General features: G+C 40.6%; 3 protein-coding genes across 8 annotated transcripts; 1 reads left to right on the top strand and 2 right to left on the bottom strand.

The window, feature by feature from the left end:
- Positions 1 to 779: 779 nt before the first annotated feature.
- On the bottom strand, positions 780 to 4,134 carry hes6 (hes family bHLH transcription factor 6). Of its 4 annotated transcripts, none has more exons than XM_020595819.1 (4): positions 2,688 to 4,134; positions 2,513 to 2,599; positions 2,285 to 2,405; positions 780 to 2,073 (listed from the first exon to the last, which is right to left on the bottom strand). In XM_020595819.1, exons 1-4 carry the CDS (start codon positions 2,760 to 2,762, stop codon positions 1,670 to 1,672), a joined length of 687 nt encoding a protein of 228 aa, XP_020451475.1. In that variant the 5' UTR covers positions 2,763 to 4,134; the 3' UTR covers positions 780 to 1,669. The 4 variants fall into 4 exon arrangements, with proteins under 4 accessions (XP_020451475.1, XP_020451477.1, XP_020451473.1 ...); XM_020595821.1 differs by having other exon boundaries at positions 2,285 to 2,372; positions 2,688 to 4,129; XM_020595817.1 differs by having other exon boundaries at positions 780 to 2,076; positions 2,688 to 4,129.
- itm2cb (integral membrane protein 2Cb) lies at positions 2,305 to 9,131 on the top strand. 3 transcript variants are annotated; one of them, XM_020595815.1, is made up of 7 exons: positions 2,305 to 2,392; positions 4,536 to 4,783; positions 6,440 to 6,562; positions 6,652 to 6,840; positions 6,937 to 7,047; positions 7,158 to 7,308; positions 7,958 to 9,131. In XM_020595815.1, exons 2-7 carry the CDS (start codon positions 4,697 to 4,699, stop codon positions 8,047 to 8,049), a joined length of 753 nt encoding a protein of 250 aa, XP_020451471.1. In that variant the 5' UTR covers positions 2,305 to 2,392; positions 4,536 to 4,696; the 3' UTR covers positions 8,050 to 9,131. The 3 variants fall into 3 exon arrangements, with proteins under 3 accessions (XP_020451471.1, XP_020451470.1, XP_020451472.1); XM_020595814.1 differs by having other exon boundaries at positions 2,314 to 2,392; positions 4,487 to 4,783; XM_020595816.1 differs by having other exon boundaries at positions 2,318 to 2,392; positions 4,520 to 4,783.
- Positions 9,132 to 9,568: 437 nt separating this feature from the next.
- Positions 9,569 to 13,416, bottom strand: LOC109957661 (G-protein coupled receptor 55). The gene is made up of 3 exons (XM_020595717.1): positions 13,379 to 13,416; positions 11,964 to 12,699; positions 9,569 to 11,210 (listed from the first exon to the last, which is right to left on the bottom strand). The coding sequence occupies exons 2-3, from the start codon at positions 12,690 to 12,692 to the stop codon at positions 11,013 to 11,015; spliced, it is 927 nt and encodes a 308-aa protein (XP_020451373.1). The 5' UTR covers positions 12,693 to 12,699; positions 13,379 to 13,416; the 3' UTR covers positions 9,569 to 11,012.
- Positions 13,417 to 15,225: the final 1,809 nt, after the last annotated feature.

A 15,225-nucleotide genomic window follows, 5' to 3' on the forward strand; every position in this document is an offset into this window, starting at 1 on the left:
GTATAGTATATTAGCATATCTTATATGACTGGATTGTTAATATTGATACATTAATATGTAAGCATAAGCAATATTTTATACCTAAAAAGTCAAAGTAATTATTATTAAAGTTGTCAGATAAATGTAGTGGAGTTAAGAGTATCATATTTCCTAGTAAAGTAGGCTACAAGTCCCAGTAGCATTTGAATGTTGCATCTGGTATACTGCTAGTTTTATCTTTAATGCAACATATTTTATGTCTTAATCTTCAAAGTAACTGGTAAGGACCATGTCTCCCCCTCTAAGGGTGGAAGCATAATATGCACAATTAAAGTTTAGGTACCCTACACTCATACTTAACTACAGTAGTTGACTACTAAGTTACTTACTGGCACTGATGTCAAACAGGAGAAACACTCTAACAACCCCGTGCTCACTGTATTAATCTTTTTCTTGTCATTTCACTAAAGATCCCCCTCAGCAGGGGTGTTTTAAGGTGTAAGCGTCAGAAATGACACCTTGAGTGGACATCACAGGAACACCAGAGATGGATTGCTCAAGATTCCTGTCTTTTCTTATTCATTTGTAGTTGTAAGAACTGATGGCGCTCTCACTGGGACTACAGCAGCCATGTCTGAGGATGCAGACCTTCAAAGCAACTCTGTGTATTAGCATGGGACTCTTGACCCCATTCTCCTGCTGCAATGTATGTACAGATTTCACCAGTAGATTATTAGTAAATGTACAGCTTTTATTCATCAAACACTATAGTATTTGGCAAACAACTGCAGCTACTGTCCTGCATGAAAGCCCCATTCATGGTACAATACACTAGAATACAATGAAAAGCTGATACACTGCTGAAACTGATCAATTAATACAATAATGCTCAACAGTGGGGGCTTTATTAGTTAAGAGCACAAATAACTTCCTCATGCAAGTTATTTGTGTCCATGTTATTTTAACACTGGGAAGCTGAAGTTATGAAACTCATTTGTCAAATCCTCAACTAGGCCTATATAAGGAGTGAGTGGATTACTCATTTCACACCTCAGAAATGCCTACGATGTGCTAAGGGATCTTAGAGAGAGAGTGTGTGCACACAAATGGCCCACAATTGCAGAGTAAGAACTAATATCATGAAAACAGCCTTGGGTGGGTGGTTAGTGGGATTCTTGTTTATGTAAATGTGTCTCTTTCGGTGAAGCTGCTGGACAAATAGAATTTAAAACAATATTTATTGAAATGTTCAAACTAGGGCACATCAGATGAGGTAGCCTACTAACAGTAACATGAAGCTTATAAATACAAAGTTAAAGAACATCCTAAATAAGTAATAATTTACACTCCACTAACATTGTGTTTCTATTGGGATAGCTATCTTCTATACAGCCAGTCAAAATATTCAATAAGTAAATATTTACATATGCATTTAACCCCTTCCAAATGAAGACTATAGGTCACCGACCTCAGCAAAACTCAATCACATCCTATTTATTAAATATATTTTAGTTAATTGTAGTTCCAATTAATTTTACAAAGAGCTTCACAAATGCCTTTCAACAGGATTCAAAGTTGTCATGCCAGCAGTGGTTTTGTCATGTACTAAGGCCTAGACCACACAACATCCTAACACAAAGCTTTAATTCACCTAGTGTAGTATAAAACATGCTTTTCCTTTTTAGATCATCTACCAGGGCCTCCACATTGCCTTGGAGTAAGTCACAGAAGGCAAGCTGTGCACATCCTGGCCATCAGCCTCCTCTGAGGAAGAAACATGGCTTTGCTCTGAGTCTGTGTCATCCAGGTCTGAACACAGGTCATCGATAGAGGTGGAGGAAGGGGCCCGAGACTCCAGGTCCGTGTACATGCTCTCAGACAGTGAACATATGCTGTTACTGCCGGGGTGGTCCAGCAGCATCACCCGGAAGCGATCCTCATCGTTCAGGGGCATGCTCTCCAGGAGGTGGTTTAGCAGCTCTGCTGCCAACGTTGGGTCTATTCCCGGGCAGCTAGACACGAAGGTGTGCACGTCATGCATGCACTGAATGTAGCCGGCGGCAAATCGCTCACAGGCTTCCCGGTTCACTGCTTCTACTTATAGAGACACAATTAAAAACAGCCGTTAACTCAGGAGCTGGTGAAACTCAACTATAAACGCTCAGTCAATTACGAATGTTTAGCTCCGTAAGTAAATTAACTGGTATGCTACTTTTCATAGATAGGCTAATATTTGTTGTTGAACAGTAAAACATGTACTGAACTTTTGCTTGTTCCCAAGTAAACCTAAGTATGTGATGTTTACCTTCTGCGCGGTTTTGCAGGATTCTTTGGACTCGTTTCACCGTCATCTCCAGAACTTCTGCATTCTCCATCTTCGTTTGTAAGGTGAACTGCAGCGGTTGAGGAAAAAGTGAGCAGCAACACTATACAAGGCAACAGAAGCTCGATAAATAAGTACATAGCAAGTTAGGTCATTTTAGAAACAACACAACATAAAGCGGGGCATAAAGCTATATGGAATTCGTCTTACATCTGCGTCAGCAACGAGAGCCCTGAGTTCTTGTAAACTTTGATTGATGCGAGCCCTTCTCTTCTTCTCGACCAGAGGTTTCCTCATCTGCCAAAATGGCAAGGGCACTGAAGTTAGTCGGTTTTCAGCCAAGTTGAAACAAATACCGACACAAAGTGCGCACGCAGTCCCTTACCTTTCTGTCAGAAGTGATGCCACTGCTATTATCACCTCTGTCCGTTTCGCTTGTGTTGTTTCGGATGGGGGCCATGTTGAAGTTTAACCCAGGCGCTGCCAGAAGCCCACTGGACTAGACTGTAATCCGAAGAGCCGTTACAGCTCGTCAATGGGACAGATGGCCTGGTGATCCCAGCGGCCAGCAAAGCTTGGAGGAAAACTGGGGTCGTCAATGCTGCTCCGAGGGGGCATGTACTAGGTATATATGACGGCTCATTTACATGTGAATAGGTGAACTAGCTGGGGGAATAAGCAAGACACATCTAGGGCGCGCAACGCTCGTACCCGCCAATCGCGGGACCAGTGCTTGCTTTTGTCCCAATTTCTGTCTAATTCACGAACCATGCACATCATGATGTAGACAAACAGATGGAAACCATGAACCAAACGAATCCCTAAATAATGCCAACCACTTCTGTAGCTACATTTGAAACATAATATGGTCTATCTTTGATGACCACAAATGTTATAAGTACAAGTGTAGATCATTTTAGCACTCATCTTGCAAAAATAGGTAAATAACACTTAAGCCCTTGCTCGTTAATGTTAAGTATCGTAAACGTTGCTTTTTCAAGGGTGCTCAACTCCAGAGATCTCCCAATTCTCACCTTGCATCATCAGTCAGCTAGGCCTATTTCATGCTTGATTGTGAGACAACAGTCCACCTAACCTATGAGGATGAGGCTATTGCTCCACTCCTTTAGGGGGAAATAGTAAATAATTAATGTGAAATGGACAATACAAGCCATTTGTGAAGTGCATCAAGACTGTAAAGAGCCTGCAGCCTCTAGGAATGATCAAACAGCTCGAAACGGTGCTGAGTCTGTTGTAGTGGCAAACATCCTTGGATTTAGATTATGTCTGTTCTAGTATAATTTGTACAGGAAGTAGAGCTTTTCAGACTTGTATCGGTTACTCAAATTTATCCAAATTCAGCACACTGTGTGGCTTATGTCAGTAGTAAAGCATTTACTGTGTTCACCATGTCCTGTCTAATCATACCGTGATAAGAGCTGTGTGTGCAAATGTTTTGTGTAATTTGCATGTACATGTAGTTTGGTTTGCAATGAGCCCACTGTTATAAGTAGCCTACTATTAATAATCTGACTGTTAGGACATTAATGTGGCCAAATGATCATTTAACCATAACATACATTTTTAAAGTATCTTTAGCCAAAAAGGCCACTTAGCAACTAAAGATGGTGACCTGTTTTTAGAAATGTCATATTTGTTTTGAGGTCAATTTACATGTACTATAGAGTTTTATACTATACCAATGCATAAATTACATTGCATTACAATATATTATTTTAAATTTAAAAGCCAAGGGCTAGGCATACACAATTCACAGTACAACATGAACTGTATGCATTACAAGCCATGATGAGACCATAAGTGGACGTTATTATTGATTATTCATTTTAATTATTATTATTAGCAGCAGCAGTAGTAGTGACCTTGTGCTAGTTTTAGTACAGTCTAGCAGCTGGCTGAGAGTTTGGAACATCCCTACATTTCCGGATGATAGTGTTGGGAACATGGTTGAGAAAAAGAGATGCAGCTTTAAATAAAATACGGAAAGCACTACCATATCTGGTAGTTGCTTTCACAATAAGAGCACAGCATATTCTTATTGCAACAAACTGGAGGTACAGTCATAATTTCCGAACCTTATCAGCTTCAGACATTCGAATATAGTTATGTATAAACCAGAGAGCCCACAAAAGGTGTATTCCGTCTTAAGTGTAAACATTTTAGCCGGATATGCACTCTTATTTTGACGGCGGCGAGGCGGCTTTTCCTTCAGACCCACACGGTGCTTGTTCGTCAGAGAAGACGCTCATCTGAGGTCACTGAACCCCGGGGGCGAGACTGGTCCGCCGCTATATAATCTTCCCGGCCCGGTGAACGAAACCAGCGCACTGAACCAGAAACGAGACAGAGCAAATATACACTGAGCAAACAAACATGGTGAAGATCACTTTCCAGCCAGTTTCGGCCCAGAAGCCCGAAAAAGAGATCGATGAAGACAAGATCACTATACCCCAGGCTCAAGTGAGTTTGCACGCTGTCCTTCTTTGTTGCATGTTGTGGCATTTATCTTAAGTCTGTGGAGCATTAGTAGACGATGCATAGGCTAATGTAGCTAGACGGGTTAACTTTAACCTGCATATTCTTAGCTGTTTAATTTAGCTGTTCATCCATAAAAATGTCACTTATTGTGGTTTAAATTTAAGTAGTTTTGCAACCAATATATGCTTAATGTATTGCATCTATGCATTTTTAAATGACTATAACTAAATGGGTGAATCATACTACTGCTGTTTATCAGTACTTTTTGCTGGTGAAGAATATTTCTGACAGAAGAAAAGCTTATTGTGTAATACTGTTATAACTACAAGGGAGTAGACCCAACAGTGCAGACTGTCCCAGCCTAGGGATGTTGTCATTACGTTCTGTTGTGTGGCCACCACCACCAGCAGCTGCTGCACATGACATTCCAGTGTGTGTGTGTGTCCTTATCAGACTATCTCATCATTCCTATAAGTGCTTCATAAAGGATTGATTGATTTTAAACAAATGTATATGTGCACATAGCTTCAGCCCCCCCCCATGTCTAGATGAGCACATATAACTGTCAGGTGCGGTGACGTCATGAGGTGTTATACCACATGAATCCTGCAGGTAGCACCAGAGGGTGCATGGGCCTATGAGTGAAAAGTTGAAATCCAGGATAGACAGACATTTGTTGTGCTCATAACAACATTATTATTGATTAAACGTGTTCAGTTATCCTGATCGTTTCTGAGGTGGATTTTGGCATGTTTAGTTTGGGATGTTTAGCAGGTCAGGCATGTCACTAAGTGTCCAGCTTTTCTTAGCATCCTTTTTTGGAACACCTCCCAGGAGGTAAAATAATTGGATGTGTGCCAGTCTGAGCCTCATCCTTTTCCCCCAAGCACACAGTACACAATTAATACCACTTGATGATGCATCTATCACTTCTGCAAATATTCCATCGCCTGTTACGTCAACAGAAGTCAAATGCATGAGCTCAAATGCTGTGTGACTTCTGATTAGCTCTGACGCAAGCAGTGTGTGTAGATCTATTAATATGTCCTCTGCTGAGGGACTCCTGCTCTACGTAGTTGCTCTCGTTTTGACTCCTGCTGGAGGTGCTAGGAAACAAACTGCAAATGTAGAGCATAAGTAGGCCTCTAAGAATAGACCCAGACGGCCACGTGCCAGCAACTCCGTCAGAGCCTGGCACAGTCTGTTCTCCCGACTTTCACTCTCCATAGCAACGGTAGTAAGGAGAAGTAGAAGACTGAATGAGAGACTGTGGGTGGGCATCTGGCATACCTCTTTCCAGTCCATCCTACGTCTACAAGATATCCTCCCTGGAGTAACGACTTGGCAACCGCTTTGTGTCAGAATTAACCCCGTTATGTTTCGGACTTTGTACATGAAAGCATGGAAGTGTGAAATTTCGTTATGTCCACTGATACCCTGTTAAAACAGTGGATGATTAATTTCAGGTTTACTGCCAAGCTGTGTTACTTTAATGTTAATTTTCCAAATTGTCTTAAATTTCCTTGTTGATCCCGACCTGTCCCTTAACCAAAGTGCTGTTCAATATTTTCCAAATTGTCTTAAGTTTCCTTGTTGATCTCGACCTGTCCCTTAACCAAAGTGCTGTTCTCATCACAGGAGCGGCTGGGTCATTCTGTCCAGCCGAAGAAGCTGTGCTGCCTCGCTTTTGGCCTGGTGGTTTTCATATCAGGACTGGTGCTGGCCTCTGTCTGCATCTATCGTCACTACTTTATACCACAGGTCAGATCATTCTACCTACACAGTGTAAAAAGCTGTTAATATTGCCCCAAGTACCTGTCACACTCAGCTCGGTTGCATCTCATTAGCAGATCCCAGAAGACAGCTTGTTCCACTGCCGGGTTATCTACGAGGACTCTGTGTTTGCTCCTCTGAGGGGGCGGCAAGAACTCGAGGAGAATGTTGGCATCTATTTTGACGACAACTATGAACAGATCAGCGTACCTGTGCCACACTTTGGTAGCAGCGACCCTGCTGATATTATCCATGACTTTGAGAGGGTAGGTGTCACTGGTTTGGTTTTCTCTCATTATATTTTCTCATCAAAGTGTTTTATTATGGCTGAGGTTTTAATATTTTTAAAATATTTTCTCTAGGGCCTTACAGCTTACCATGACATTGCTTTGGACAAATGCTACATCACTGAGCTGAACACGACTGTGGTGATGCCTCCACGGAGCCTGTGGGAACTGCTCGTTAATGTCAAGGTGAGGCACTCTCCGCATTTGCTGAAGGACTGTGTTCTTGTCATCCTGTCTGCAGTGTTCTTCCCACAGACAGATTGACAGAGTGATTCATGTGTGTCTCTTTGTCACAGAGAGGGACGTACCTTCCTCAGACTTACATCATCCAGGAGGAGATGGCGGTGACGGGGAGGGTGAGGAACATGAGGCAGCTGGGCCCATTCATCCATAGGCTCTGCTATGGCAAAGAAACCTATCGCCTCAGACGCCACAACCAGCGCCGACGTAAGTACACATTCATTTCCTTTTCCAGTCTACTCAGGCGATATGATATGCTAAATAGTGAGTGGTGGGTCACTGCTGTTTTAATCGCCCTCTTTAACACCAACTCGTGTGAAATGTTGGCGTGTGCTGGTGGAAAATATGCGCCAGTGACTCACAGAGAATCTGCTGTTTAGTTTTAGTGTGTAGGAGCAAACTTGAGAGTGAGTGACCATGCAGAAATCAAATACACCCAAAACCAAATACGGGCTTCCTAGTGGCCATTTCAGACGGTGTGTCTGTTGTGTAAAATCCTCCTTTGGCAGCCTAGCAGCGTGGTTATCATGACAGTGTGTGTGTGTGTGGGTGCAGCCTGGGAACTTCCTGCTATGTGAATCACTTGTAGTGACTCACATAGCAGTAATTGTGGAGGTGGCAGTGATGCGCATCAGTGATATCTTTCATTGCTGCCTTTGACTGGCATGAGAGCTGGAGAAGTGATGCAACAAACTTCCCCTGAGCGCATATATGGATATGATTTGAGGGGATCACCACTGCTGATTCAAAATGGATGACATGTGTTTGGTAGTGGTGGAAGTTATGTGCACATGACAAGCCTCCACTTTCAGTAGAGAACAGAATTTTTTAAAAAGTTTCTTGTTTTCTCTTTCAGGTATTGAGAGGCGTGAGACAAAGAATTGCCACAGCATTCGTCACTTTGAAAACACTTTTGTGGTTGAGACCGTTTTCTGCAGCATGGTCTAAATCTGAGACGGAAATCACAGCCATCCAACACTGAAGCAAATTTCAAACCTTACCTCTTGAATTCTTTAGGCTTTTAACTGCACTTTAAGAGCAAGTATTTGTCCAACAGTTTGTTTTAATGTTAGTTTTTTTTTTTGTCTCAAGTTAGAAATGCTCTTGTATTCATGTTTTTTATTTAAATGGATGTTATAAATGTGTTTAGATATATCTGTAGCTTGTCATGTTGTGCAGAACAAGTTAATATTAATGTGTGTCATCATCAAAGAACTTGATTGTTTTATTTTTAGACTTGTCCTTATTGTGAATTAGTAACCCAGTGCACTGTGGGGGATGTTAAAGTGGCTTGGAAGCTGCTTGCACTGTGCACTCATAATATTTGTTTCTTGGCTGTTGTTTTATTTTGTTTGAATGTTAGAAAATGGCAAAACATACCTCATGTAGTTTAAACGTTTCTTTGCTAGTTTATATCATTAATGAATGGTGTAAATAACTTTGTTCCTAAGCAATATCTACTGTAAATTGATTTTCCTCTGGATTTCATATTGTTACATGCATCAATTTTTATCTGAAATCAACTTGTTTTGTGACTGAACATTTCTTTATGGTGCGTCTCTTTATTTCCTTTGGTATCACACTTTCCTTTTCCTTGGATATAAATGGCTTTTGACTGTAATTAGTAGCTTTAGAGGGACAGAAGGAACCAAAGTCTGCAGTCAGCGATGCTATGCTTAGTATTAAGGATTTATGGAATATTTTTAGTCTAGATCACTTACTGTAGATGATATCAAAGGCTAAAACTCCTTTTGTCTTGTTCTTCCTCCTCTTTGTCTGGGTTTGTCTGTTGTCTTCAGCTCTTGCCAGTTCCCAGTCCTTCATATTGGCATTATCTCTACAATGTTGATTTTCGTCCCAACTCAAAAAGATTTGGGGATTGTTTTTAATGTTCAGCCTGGAGCAAATTAGTCTCTGTTGAGAGAGACCTGTGATATGTGCTCATATTTCACCTTGAATACCTTGTTTTGCTGTACAGTTGATTTTTCTTGTAAAATCTTGCTGCTTTAAAAATAAATGATAAAACTTTTCTTTGTCTTTTGAATGTTAATAACGGACTTGGTAAAGCGTACACACTAGAAATGTGAAAATTTTTGGATAGAATAATTTCAATAGCTCCAGCATAGTCTTAAGAAAGACAAAACATTTTTCCTTTGAACTTTCTCACAGCCTGCACACACATATGGGTAACTGGAATGAACAGTTTCTCTGGGACATGCTACAAATACGTTAATGTGTAGCATGAGATGAGTGGGCGTTTGTTTCTAAACAAATGAAAACTGCAGCTTCATTGCTGCAAATGTAACACATCAAAAATCTTTCAAAATAGACATAGCTGTAAAAATAAAGTGTCTAAAAATGTACATTATCCCCCTGTCAAGGGCTTTGCTATGATTAATATTCATTTTACATCATATTCTTGATCTAGGTTTACAATACTTTATTTTACAGACCAGAAGAACAAAAACCGACTAGAACTATGAGCTGTGTCAGCTTGAGAAACCCCCTGGTTTCACATAAACAAAATCCATTTAAATGAAATGGATTATATTAAAAGAAACAGAAAATGAAGTAACAGAAACAAAATAAAACTTGGTGTGAACAAAAAACACAAAAGTTCAAAGTGAGAGTATTGAAACAAACACTAAACCAGAACGTGACAGTTTAATGTCTTGGTTCTGGTCTTAGAAAAGAACTTTTCACAGATTATTTAATATGATAAAAGTAGCAATAATGTTCATTAAATCTCGTAACTTAACACTTTGTAGAGTCAAGAACACCTAACACATTTAGTGAACATGAGCAGAGTAAGTCCGAGGATGGCTTAATGTATTTTACGTACAGCTTTCCATTTGGGTTTAGCTTTGACTTTGTTCACATAAGTGTCGTCCCACTGTGAACATACTGACATTAAAACTGTCCTATCTACAGTTTACAGCTCAGGACAACATTATTGCACATGAAGCTACATTATGTCATTAAAAGAAAAAGGCAAATACAAATGACCTATAAACATATTTACATTTCATGACCAAAAGAACATCTTATAGGTTCATTGTGATGAGCCTCAAGAAGATAAGAAGTGATAAGCAAGAAAAAATTAAAAATAATAATCAGTTTCTGTTAATAAAACCTTTAGCAGCCTGTCCGCTTGTTTGCCTCCTCATTCACATTAGAAGAAACTTGTTAAAGGTATAATCTCAGGTTGACTTTATTTGTAAATCTACATTTTGTATGAGAGTTACTATATAATTAAAACCTATGATTATGATCATAATTTGTTGTTTCATAGAAGTTTCATAATTTAATATCTATTGACCCAAATTGCTCCTGACCTTAGGTGGGTGACGTCTTCTGATGCGGACATCAGTAAAACTGTAAAAGTGCATATCACATACCGAACCTTTGACTTTGCTACTTGAGAATAGACAACGTTGTACTTCTTTAAAATGAATCATACCCACTTCAGTGTCTCATTGCTGTCAGTGTATAGGACCAGACTACCTGACAGTACTTTGAACCTTCTACCTTGTTCCCATTCTAGAAACGACACATTGTGGTTCATTGGCAGATTTTCTTCTTGCAGCCTACGCTTTGGGTTTCAGAGGTGCCTACCAACTTCCTGTCAGTGGACCAACTGACGTATCAGTGCTCATCAGATCTTTTGCAATACAACATTTTAGCCTTACTCTCATCTGTACTTGGTTGAGTTTGCACTCTGACCTGCTTCTGTACCACTCATTTCTGTTGTGTGGCATCCCGCACTCGCCTCTAAGATAGCGAACACACATCGTTGGCTCTTTTTAACTTTCGTTGCCCTGCAAAAACTCAAGAAGCCAGATGTTGTATTCACTACTAGTGGTCCTCTGGCAACTGATTATATTTTAACTTGAATTGTCTTTATCTCATGTTCAGAGCTCTGAAGTGCTGAAGGTGGCTCTTCTTACTGTCATCCTGAAGGTGTGTTTGGTGCTCCTCACCTCATGGGCGATGAAGTAGTAGCACAGAGCGTCCAGACAGCAGGTGATGTTGGACAGACACATAGCTATCTGTATGAACAGGCTGATTCTGGTCTTGTTGCCGCAGTCCTGAATGATTCCTTGGTGCACCTGAGAAATATGGGAAGAGTTACACATAGAGGACAGTGAAAGATTAGTCTGCCATCCTGCCTACATGTATGGAAATAATGGTTTTTAAAATTTCAGGATAACACCAGAGTGTGAACTCTAGTTTTGCATGTTCTTATCAGGATTTTTTTTTTGAAGATAATCTCTCCAGACATCTGCTGTTATATGGTTACATTTGTTAGACTATGCTGTAATAACAGTTTAAAAACTAGATTTATAACATTTATATACAAATGATACCCAGCATTTCAGTATCAGGGCTGTGAGCACATTTAAACTAGTGAGGACACTGAGGTTTGAACAACCTGTTATTATGTGTAGGCTTCAATTTAGGCGAAAACCTAAAAATTCTGTCCATGAGAAAACAAATAAATCCCTGATTTAAAATAAGCTATTCAGTCATCTTAAGTAGTTTATTTGTTATTCCAAAATTAATTAGGACTTTTAGACACTGCTTGATATGTTTTCTATGGACGTACTATATTTTGGAATGAAGCCTGTCATTGCTGAGCCAACGTGGATGAGAAGTTCTTCAAATGATCAGAAAAAATGGAATTTAAACACCATGAGAAGTGGGCAGGACCACATTTGATGATTAGCTGAGGATCAGAAGCTCCAGGACAGCCACTGAATAGACCATGGCGTGACATTGTTTTGTCACCTTTATCTACTTCTGTTTCACTCTCTTCACTTCAGAGTTCAGTTTACATAAAATGAACTCGCAGTTTCACTCACCAGAAACTGCAGGAGGATGCCCAGGTGGCTCGGTGTGAAAGGCACCAGGAAGGCACTCAGGCTGCTGTAGATGATCTTCACGCAGGCCTGGCTCTTGGGGCTGTGCTGGCCAGACTGCTGAAGTGCCCAGACGGTCTGGACCGAGCAGTAAACCACCACCAGTGCAGGTATGAGGAAGCCAAATATCAGCAGAGAGATGATCACTGAAGGGCTCCAGCCGTTCTCTGAAAACCCATGGAAGCAGTGGAAGTATGTCTGCCTGCCCTCCCCGAAGCGGTAGATGGTTGAAGACATTGCTGCCAGCACCAGTAACCAGACCCCCACACAGGTCCCCAGAGCCGCTTTGGGTGAACGCAGCTGCTTAGCTTTGAACGGGTGACAGATAGCAAGCCATCGATCTACCGCTATGCACATGATGATGTAGATGCTGCCATAAATCCCAACAAAATACAGGCTTTCCAACACTGAACAGAGACGTTGAAGGTGGGCGGGCCAGAGGTGATTAGTTGCGTGCATTTTGAAGGGAAGAGGGAAGAGGAGGACCAGGTCCATCAGAGCCAAGCTGGTCATGTAGATAGTTGACTCAGTCCATTTTCGCAAAAATTTGCAAAACACCAACAGCGCTATAGCATTGAGAATCAGACCAAAGAGGAATATGGGTATATAGATGGTCGGCTCCAAATATTTCATCAGCTGGTCCACCTCTTCAAACGAACAGTTGCTTGTCATGGTGTCACTGCAGGAAAATAATTTGATATCAACAACTCTGTCAGGATTTCAAAGCTAAGTTTAAGTTGAGACAACGGCTGTGAAATGAACCTTTTCTTTCCTCTCATTACACTTTTTTCCCCCACACACAAACATATGTGCGATACGCCTGAGTCAGACCACTTGAAACATCTCAGTTGTGCAAGTACAGGAGCCGTGAACTTATTTTTTTGTTTCTGCTTTCTGATGTAAAGTCCAAAGACGACAACATTGCTCTTTATGCTCAGTTTACATTTAAATTACAGAAGTAATGAATCAAGTAGAGGTTGAAGTCAATTAGTAAACTATTTAGATCTTTATAATGTAACTAGATTTTTACCTAGATTTTCAAGGAAATAGCTGATTCTTAATGTATCAGATTAGACACCTAGCCACATACAGTATGTTTTCACAGTCTACATGTTTCAATGCCTGTCTTTAATTGAACACTGATAATAATAATAATGAGTGTTCAGTGATTTAAGCATAACTGAACACAGCGAATCAGGTATGAAGCTACTCTGCAGATGTCACTGAAAGTTAAATAGTAGAACTCATCTTTAGTTCCTCATTAACATTTTACTGTAACACTTCAGTAAGTCAGATGTACAGTATCACTCTTTAATATTAAATATCTCGTACAGTGCCAAATGTAGTTGTGTCCTTACCTTATGAATGCCAGTCTATAAGTTGAACGTTCAGTGTGTCTGCCACTCTGCACTGTGCCAGACGCAGTTCTGCTTTCTTTATCTGTGGTGTTTCATTACCACTTCCTGAGAAATGCCACACATAATATGTATTAAAATGTGCATCATAACCATTTAAAATTAGAGCAGACTTGAACTTGTCCAGGTTGTTTTACTATTAACCTGCACATTATAGTTGCATGCATGATCACTGCAAACCGCTTTAACAGTAGATTTCATTTATGTTTGTAAAAGTGAAGAAATGAACAGCATGCAGTGATAAATACATTGGTTGTCTTTTACGTGCTGAGAGACATTTCAGAGCGCTAACAATATACAGTAGGCTACAGCTGAAACAATTAGTTGTTTAATTCTAAAATTTGACGATCTGATACTTTCCTTTGTTTTACAGTGCCTTGCGAAAGTATTCGGCCCCCTTGAACTTTGCGACCTTTTGCCACATTTCAGGCTTCAAACATAAAGATATAAAACTGTAATTTTTTGTGAAGAATCAACAACAAGTGGGACACAATCATGAAGTGGAACGAAATTTATTGGATATGTCAAACTTTTTTAACAAATAAAAAACTGAAAAATTGGCCGTGCAAAATTATTCAGCCCCCTTAAGTTAATACTTTGTAGCGCCACCTTTTGCTCCGATTACAGCTGTAAGTCGCTTGGGGTATGTCTCTATCAGTTTTGCACATCAAGAGACTGAAATTTTTGCCCATTCCTCCTTGCAAAACAGCTCAAGCTCAGTGAGGTTGGATGGAGAGCATTTGTGAACAGCAGTTTTCAGTTCTTTCCACAGATTCTCAATTGGATTCAGGTCTGGACTTTGACTTGGCCATTCTAACACCTGGATATGTTTATTTGTGAACCATTCCATTGTAGATTTTGCTTTATGTTTTGGATCATTGTCTTGTTGGAAGACAAATCTCCGTCCCAGTCTCAGGTCTTTTGCAGACTCCATCAGGTTTCCTTCCAGAATGGTCCTGTATTTGGCTCCATCCATCTTCCCATCAATTTTAACCATCTTCCCTGCCCCTGCTGAAGAAAAGCAGGCCCAAACCACGATGCTGCCACCACCATGTTTGACAGTGGGGATGGTGTGTTCAAGGTGATGAGCTGTGTTGCTTTTACGCCAAACATAACGTTTTGCATTGTTGCCAAAAAGTTCGATTTTGGTTTCATCTGACCAGAGCACCTTCTTCCACATGTTTGGTGTGTCTCCCAGGTGGCTTGTGGCAAACTTTAAACGACACTTTTTATGGATATCTTTAAGAAATGGCTTTCTTCTTGCCACTCTTCCATAAAGGCCAGATTTGTGCAGTATACGACTGATTGTTGTCCTATGGACAGAGTCTCCCACCTCAGCTGTAGATCTCTGCAGTTCATCCAGAGTGATCATGGGCCTCTTGGCTGCATCTCTGATCAGTCTTCTCCTTGTATGAGCTGAAAGTTTAGAGGGACGGCCAGGTCTTGGTAGATTTGCAGTGGTCTGATACTCCTTCCATTTCAATATTATCACTTGCACAGTGCTCCTTGGGATGTTTAAAGCTTGGGAAATCTTTTTGTATCCAAATCCGGCTTTAAACTTCTCCACAACAGTATCTCGGACCTGCCTGGTGTGTTCCTTGTTCTTCATGATGCTCTCTGCGCTTTAAACAGACCTCTGAGACTATCACAGTGCAGGTGCATTTATACGGAGACTTGATTACACACAGGTGGATTCTATTTATCATCATTAGTCATTTAGGTCAACATTGGATCATTCAGAGATCCTCACTGAACTTCTGGAGAGAGTTTGCTGCACTGAAAGTAAAGGG

This window comes from Monopterus albus, unplaced genomic scaffold (genome assembly GCF_001952655.1).
Source record: "Monopterus albus unplaced genomic scaffold, M_albus_1.0 scaffold28.1, whole genome shotgun sequence".
NCBI lineage: Eukaryota > Metazoa > Chordata > Actinopteri > Synbranchiformes > Synbranchidae > Monopterus > Monopterus albus.

Excerpts from the sequence above, each read along its gene's own strand:
- LOC109957661 (XM_020595717.1), bottom strand. The coding sequence starts at position 12,692 with ATGACAAGCAACTGTTCGTTTGAAGAGGTGGACCAGCTGATGAAATAT. Across the intron at positions 11,211-11,963 it reads GCATCCTCCTGCAGTTTCTG|GTGCACCAAGGAATCATTCA; the intron begins GTGAGTGAAACT and ends CATATTTCTCAG.
- hes6 (XM_020595817.1), bottom strand. The coding sequence starts at position 2,762 with ATGGCCCCCATCCGAAACAACACAAGCGAAACGGACAGAGGTGATAAT. Across the intron at positions 2,600-2,687 it reads GCATCACTTCTGACAGAAAG|ATGAGGAAACCTCTGGTCGA; the intron begins GTAAGGGACTGC and ends CCATTTTGGCAG. Across the intron at positions 2,077-2,284 it reads CCTGCAAAACCGCGCAGAAG|TAGAAGCAGTGAACCGGGAA; the intron begins GTAAACATCACA and ends TGTCTCTATAAG.
- itm2cb (XM_020595815.1), top strand. The coding sequence starts at position 4,697 with ATGGTGAAGATCACTTTCCAGCCAGTTTCGGCCCAGAAGCCCGAAAAA. Across the intron at positions 6,841-6,936 it reads TTATCCATGACTTTGAGAGG|GGCCTTACAGCTTACCATGA; the intron begins GTAGGTGTCACT and ends TATTTTCTCTAG. Across the intron at positions 7,048-7,157 it reads AACTGCTCGTTAATGTCAAG|AGAGGGACGTACCTTCCTCA; the intron begins GTGAGGCACTCT and ends TCTTTGTCACAG.